This window comes from Babylonia areolata, chromosome 27, assembly GCF_041734735.1.
Source record: "Babylonia areolata isolate BAREFJ2019XMU chromosome 27, ASM4173473v1, whole genome shotgun sequence".
Lineage (NCBI taxonomy): Eukaryota > Metazoa > Mollusca > Gastropoda > Neogastropoda > Buccinidae > Babylonia > Babylonia areolata.
Window position 1 is genome coordinate 18,715,375 of NC_134902.1, and position 7,500 is coordinate 18,722,874.

The following is a 7,500-nucleotide window of genomic DNA, read 5'->3' on the forward strand; positions in this document are numbered from 1 at the left end:
GGTTAGAGCGTCGGATTCTCGTCCGAGAGTTTCCTGAGTTCGATTCCCCCCCGACGGGCGCAATAGCCGAATGGTTAAAGCGTTGGACTGTCAATCTGAGGGTCCCGGGTTCGACTCACGGTGACGGCGCCTGGTGGGTAAAGGGTAGAGATTTTTACGATCTCCCAGGCCAACATATGTGCAGACCTGCTAGTGCCTGAACCCCCTTCGTGTGTATATGCAAGCAAAAGATCAAATACGCACGTTAAAGATCCTGTAATCCATGTCAGCGTTCGGTGGGTTATGGAAACAAGAACATACCCAGCATGCACAACCCCGAAAACGGAGTATGTCTGCCTACATGGCGGGGTAAAAACGGTCATACACGTAAAAGCCCACTCGTGTGCATACGAGTGAACGCAGAAGAAGAAGAAGAAGAAGAAGAAGATTCCCCCCCGCACCCCCCCTCCCCCCGGTATCAGTGCCGCTGTTGGGTTAAGGATGGGGATTTATTTTTTCCCGATCTCCTGGGTCAACATAATTATGTGCAGACCTGCTAGTACCTGAACCCCACCCCCACCCCCCAATCCCTTCCTGTGTATATACGCATGCACAAGATCAAAACCACACACATTTAAGACCATATTACCCATGTCAGTGTTCGGTGGGTTATGGAAACAAAAACATACCCAGCAAGCATACCCCCCGAACACGAAGTATTGCTGCCAACATGGCGAGGTAAAAGACAAAAACAAAACAAACAAAAATACGGTCATACACGTAAACGCCCCCTCCTACCTACGACTGTACGTGGGAGTTGCAGCGCACGAACGCAGAAGAAAGCTTTGAGACAGATAGATAGACAGGCAGACGCACAGACACAGACACACAAACACGAGCGCGCGGGCGCGCACACACACACACACACACACGCGCACAGAAAGACAGACACTGAGACACACACACACACACACACACACACAGATAGACAGAGAGAGAGAGAGAGAGACAGACAGACAGACAGACAGACAGACAGAGAGCGAGTGAGATGCAGATAAAGAGACAGGAAGACAGATTATATGGAGCAGTCTAATAATGACAGAACCACAACGTTGCGAACAACAACGGTTACAGCCAGCCGTTATTCTTATTCTTGCTGCTTATAGTCCAGGCGACCGCACAGGGCCATACCAGGACTGTCAAACCATACAAATGCTTAACCATGTCAACACAAAACTGCCACATTTACAAAATAACACTAAGACAAACCCACAAAACACAGTTCATGACACAGCATCCCAACCATTTAGCTCTTCATGGCAAATAAGACTAGGCCATGCTGAGGACGCCAGCCATTCCGCTTAATTTATCATCCCCAGATTACAAAAAAATCGTAAAAAAAGGAAAAACAAACAAACAATACTTCAAAGCCAAATAAAAAATACATAAAAAGGCCATAATTATGGGCAAATAACACTGCAGAATGGGAAACTAGTGCCCATCCCAGTGTTTCCATCTCACTACCTGATCGCCAGAGAGCAAAACAGCACAGATAGTACATCAACGTTAAATCAAATCCCTCTTGTCGTTCGATTACCCCCCGCCCCCCTCCCCCCAATGTACTTCAACACAATCCGTCAACCTTTTTATTCACCATGTCATGACATATACAACACAGACCTAGTCAAGACCAAGATCAATGTCAGCAGACAACAGCTACTGGAAACAGTGGAGCAGCTGAAGTATACCTTGTTGCCATCATCAGTGAAGAAAAGGATCCAAGACATAAATACCGACATAAGCTGCTCTGACTGCAGCAGGACTGATATTTGTATTTGTATTTCTCTTTTCTTTTGCCACAACAAATTTCTCTGTGTCAAATTCGGGCTGCTCTCCCCAGGGAGAGCGCGTCGCTACACTGAGAGCGCCACCACCTTTTTTTGTACTTTTTCCTGCGTACAGTTGTATTTGTTTTTCCTATCGAAGTGGATTTTTTCTACAGAATTTTGCCAGGGACAAGCCTTTTGTTGCCGTGGGTTCTTTTACGTGCGCTAAGTGTATGCTGCACATGGGACCTCAATTTATCGTCTCATCCGAATGACTAGCGTCCAGACCACCACTCAAGGTCTAGTGGAGGGGGAGAAAATAATTATTAGCAACTGTACCGTGATTCGAACCAGCGCGCTCAGATTCTCTCGCTTCCTATGCGGACGTGTTACCTCTTGGCCATCACTCCACGTGATAAGACTGAAGCCAAGAACATCAGTCTCAGAACAAAGCGTAAGCCCCTTGCATGCACCCGGTTCTCTCTTATTTTCTTGGGTGTGTACGAATCCTAGACTCTTTTCGTAGAGCAGAGCTTCAGAGAAGCCGTGGAAATGAGATGCTTTAAGAGACTCCTTGGCATCTTCTACAAAGACCAACTGATGAAGTCTGGAAAATCATCAGACAGCATGTTGGTCGGTATGACGACCACAATAAGAAAAGAAGAAGTTTAATTTCCACGTCAGTCAGGAACCTCGGTGTTGTCCTTGACAATACACTGTCCAAGCAAAAATTTATCAGTCAGACATGTCAGTCTGCAACTGTCAACTGCGGCGCATCAGTGCCGTCCGGAAATATCTGTCCACTGACGCAACATCTAGACTTGTCGTTTCTCTCATATTCTCTCGCCTTGACTACTGTAACTCTCTATTGTCTGGTTTGCCTGCTTCATCCATTCAGTCCCTTCAGCGCATACAAAACTCTGCTGCCCGACTCATCCTCAGAAAGAAAAGATCTGAGCACATCACTCCTCTTTTGCAACATCTCCAATGGCTCCCTGTCTCACACCGAATAAAGTACAAGATCAGCACTCTATGTTATAAATATATTCACAAAACTGCCCCTTCCTATCTCTGTGGCTGCCTTCACTTCTACTCTCCATCTCGCTCACTACGATCGGCTTCGGATCCACTCTGTTTACGCATACCCAGATTCAAACACTCGACTCTTGGCCGCCGTTCTTTCTCTGTCTCTGGACCTTGCGATTGGAATGAACTTCCTCTTTCGCTTCGTCAAGTCTCCACTCTCAGCTCTTTCAAGTCTGGCCTTAAAACCCACCTCTTCCCAAAATAGGCTCCCTTGCCTGCCCTTCCTTGTCTTTAGTTTCTACAGTTTTAGAGTTATGCATGCGTGTGAATGACTGGTGCGAAAGCGCTTTGATTTGTCTCAGCATAAGATTCAGCGCTATATAAATACCATCATCATTATTAATTTAAAAAGGAAAATGAGATTGTATAGCCCCATGACAAAGTCCGACGGGCTCTCCAAGACCATTCCTCGGGGAACAGTGCAGGGGAACAGGAAACGAGGCAGACAGCGGGAGAGGGGGGCAGAGAACAAAATCGCTAAGTGAACAGAGAGGAGCTTTGTCGAAACTCAGGCCCCTATCCCACGACCGCCAGAAATCGGAGAACACTGGTGATGCTTTCAACAGTGCAGCAGGCTCAATCCTCTCCTTCCTGCCGTTTTAAATCTTCCACCTTCCGAACTGAGGTACCCTTTAACACCTGGGTGGAGCGAGGAAAATCGTCGGAGTAGAGTGAATGGCCTTTGCCCGAAGACACGCAACTATGCCGCCGAAACGGAGGTCTCGAACTCTGATCACCCGTGACCACTGGACCAGGCGCCAGCTGCATTGCTTGGTTCTAACTTTTTGACAGTTACTATATGCCTACTCGGCCCAACACTCGCCTTATATCACAGATTGACATAAGTTTTACATTTGGGCCAACAGCAAAGTGAGAGCTGTATTATCAATGGTTCCTCCAGTCAAAGGGAAATCATTTACAGCTTAGTCTTTTGTGAAGGACTAAGACTCTCAAACTAGGAGGCAAAATTGCACTGGCTCTTAGTGCTGCAGCCTTGTGGGCTAGTTGGCCTTTGGGAACCATCCCAACGTCGACTGTCCGAAAAACCCTCTTGGCCAAGAGAGTGGGGATGTAACTTGGGCAAGACACTCTCCACTATAATCAAATTCTAGCCCAAATAGTTGGAACAGCAGTTGCCTCCTCTGCTGTAATGATGGTCATAGTCGGACACGACTGACTATCACATATATATATATATGCCTACGTTGACCGAACTACGCCATGGGTCAGTTCCATTCTACACACTGTTAGTAGCGGGTTACGACCATACTAGGCTCTTCCGTCCGAGCAATGCAACTGGCTCCGGAAGTCCAACCAATGCCTGACTGTTTCAGCCCTAGATGGCTGGCTTCTGTCCTTCGATACAGATGCATCGTAAAAAAAACCAAACCCAAACAAACAAACAAAAAACAAACAAACAAAAATCCCCACCACCTCGATCAGCCTCTTTTATACTCCTGGAAACCACCAAACACCCAGTAAATACACAGACACAGGCACAGACACACACACACACAGACTCTCTCTCTCTCTCTCTCTCTCTGACACACACACGCAGACATACACTCTCTGTCTCTCACACAGACACCGACACAGACACACACACACACACACACAGACTCTCTCTCTCTCTCTCTGACACACACACACACACACAGACACACACACTCTCTCTCTCTCTCTCTCTCTCTCTCTCTCTCTCTCACACACACACACAGACACACACACACAGAACCCCCTCTTATTCAGAAACAAGAGCACGCAAACGACAGCCGATCTGCCTTAATCTCCATTATCAACAATCAAGTGAAATGTTTCCTGTTGGTTTTAGTTTCATTCCTTTCTCTGAGACGCATTTCGTTTCCTATAAACAATCATTGATGATATCTGTTCGTTCTTTTTTTTTTTTTTTTTAAAAAGCAAAAAAAAGTTTTATTCATTGTTTCATGCGCAGTTAGCTCTTTCGTTCAATCAGATCTACTGGATTTATTCGTATATCATTGTTCATTATTCCTGACGTAGTTTGTTTCTTTACACACACACACACACACACACACACACACACACACATACACACACACACACATATATATATATATATATATATATATACACATATACATGTCTCTCTCTATCTCTCTCTCTCTCTCTCCACACACACACACACACACACACACACACACATATATATATATATATATATGTCGACCTTTTACTTTCAATGATTCAAGGGAACTCTGTCTGAAATGTTTACAATGGAAAACAATACGATATGATACAATGCAATACAAGAAAAACAAACAAACAAACAAATAATGCAATACAAATCCTGCACAGCGGAACGCAACAATGCCATCAAATGTAACGCTACATCATTCAAACTGATAACACACAACGGGAAAGCATGGCAACACACACACACACACACACACACACACACACACACAGAGGGATACAATACAACACAAAACAGAAAAAAGGATAGCAATATACAAGACGCAACACCCCCCCAAAAAAAACAAACAAACAACACAACCCCCCCCCCCACACACACATACAAAAAACGACCCACCCCAACCCCACCCCCACACCGGAACCTTCCCAATCCAAGGCAACCCACCCAACAAATTCCACATAACCCCCCAACCCCCACACACCTCCCCCCCCCCTCCATCCTAACTCAATGGCACACCACACCACATGACTCATGACAACAATGGAATGCAATTCATACAGTACGACGCACTGCGATACGATACGATACGATACGATACGATACGATACGATACGACGAGACGCATTACGATACGATACAATCAGATAAAATACAAGACAAGACAAGACACGACACGACAAGACAAGACAAGACAAGACACGGGAGGAAACGATAACGATGAAACACAAATTCTATATAATTCAATACGGTATGATACAACGTGACACCTTCCAGAGAAACAATCCTCCCCCCTCCTCTTCCCACCCACCCGCCCGCCATCCCCAACCCCAACCCCCCCCTCCACCCCCCCTTACCCACTCCTCCTCCTCACCTGGCAGGTGGCCACAGAGGGCTCCCCTCTTCGGAGCCTGTCGGCCACGGGCTTGGGGATCATCTGGTAGAGGAGGGCGTCCGTCCGCTTCATCTCCGCGTCCAGCTTCTTCATGCTCTCCCCCAGCAGCCGGCTCTTCTCTTGCTCCTGTGTGGGGGGGAGAAGGAAAAAAAAAAAAAAAACAAAGCCAGAAAAAGAATGAGTCAGTGAGTGAGTGAGTGAGTGAGTGAGTGAATGGGTGAGGAAGGGAGTGAGTGAGTGAGGGAGTGAATGAGTGAGTGAGGGAGGGAGGGAATTAGTGAGGAAAGGAGTGAGTGAAGGAGTGAATAAGTGAGGAAAGGAGTGAGTGAGGGAGGGAGTGAATGAGTGAGGAAAGGAGTGAGTGAGTGAGTGAGTGAGTGAGTGAGTGAGTGAGTGAGGAAAGGAGTGAGTGAGTGAGTGAGAGAGTGAATGAGTGAGGAAAAGAGTGAGTGAGTTAGTGAGTGAGGGAGTGAATGAGGAAAAGAGTGAGTGAGTGAGGGAGTGAATGAGTGAGGAAAGGAGTGAGTGAGTGAGGGAGTGAGGGAGTGAGGGAGTGAATGAGTGAGGAAAGGAGTGAGTGAGTGAGTGAATGAGTGAGTGAGTGAATGAGTGAGGGAGGGAGGGAGTGAATGAGTGAGGAAAGGAGTGAGTGAGTGAGGGAGTGAGTGAGTAAGGAAAGGAGTGAGTGAGTGAGGGAGTGAGTGAGTAAGGAAAGGAGTGAGGGAGTGAGTGAGTAAGGAAAGGAGTGAGTGAGTGAGTGAATGAGTAAGGAAAGGAGTGAGTGAGTGAGTGAGGGAAGGAGTGAGTGAGGAAAGGAGTGAGTGAGTGAGTGAGGAGGGAGTGAATTAGTGAGGAAAGGAGGGAGTGAATAAGTGAATGCGAGAGGGGAAGAAAGGAGGGAGTGAGTGAGTGAGTGAGTGAGGGAGGGAGGAAAGGAGGGAGTGAATAAGTGAATGCGAGAGGGGAAGAAAGGAGGGAGTGAGTGAGTGAGTGAGGGAGGGAGGAAAGGAGGGAGTGAATAAGTGAATGCGAGAGGGGAAGAAAGGAGGGAGTGAGTGAGTGAGGGAGGGAGGGAGGAAAGGAGGGAGTGAGTAAGTGAATGCGAGAGGGGAAGAAAGGAGGGAGTGAGTGAGTGAGTGAGGGAGGGAGGAAAGGAGGGAGTGAATAAGTGAATGTGAGAGGGGAAGAAAGGAGGGAGGGAGTGAGTGAGTGAGGGAGGGAGGAAAGGAGGGAGTGAATAAGTGAATGTGAGAGGGGAAGAAAGGAGGGAGTGAGTGAGTGAATGAGTGAGTGAGTGAGGGAGGAAAGGAGTGAGTGAGTGAGGGAGGGAGGAAAGGAGGGAGTGAATAAGTGAATGCGAGAGGGGAAGAAAGGAGGGAGTGAGTGAGTGAGTGAGGGAGGGAGGAAAGGAGGGAGTGAGTAAGTGAATGCGAGAGGGGAAGAAAGGAGGGAGTGAGTGAGTGAGTGAGGGAGGGAGGAAAGGAGGGAGTGAATAAGTGAATGTGAGAGGGGAAGAAAGGAGGGAGTGAGTGAATGAGTGA

At 47.2% G+C, this 7,500-nt stretch overlaps 1 protein-coding gene across 1 annotated transcript in view; it reads right to left on the minus strand.

The window, feature by feature from the left end:
- LOC143301259 (soluble guanylate cyclase gcy-31-like) overlaps positions 1–7,500 on the minus strand; it is a 112,924-nt gene that overhangs the window by 18,173 nt on the left and 87,251 nt on the right. The window contains exon 8 of the mRNA XM_076615408.1: positions 5,939–6,085. Coding sequence (XP_076471523.1) covers positions 5,939–6,085 — 147 coding nt within the window. The remainder of the gene's footprint in view (positions 1–5,938; positions 6,086–7,500) is intronic.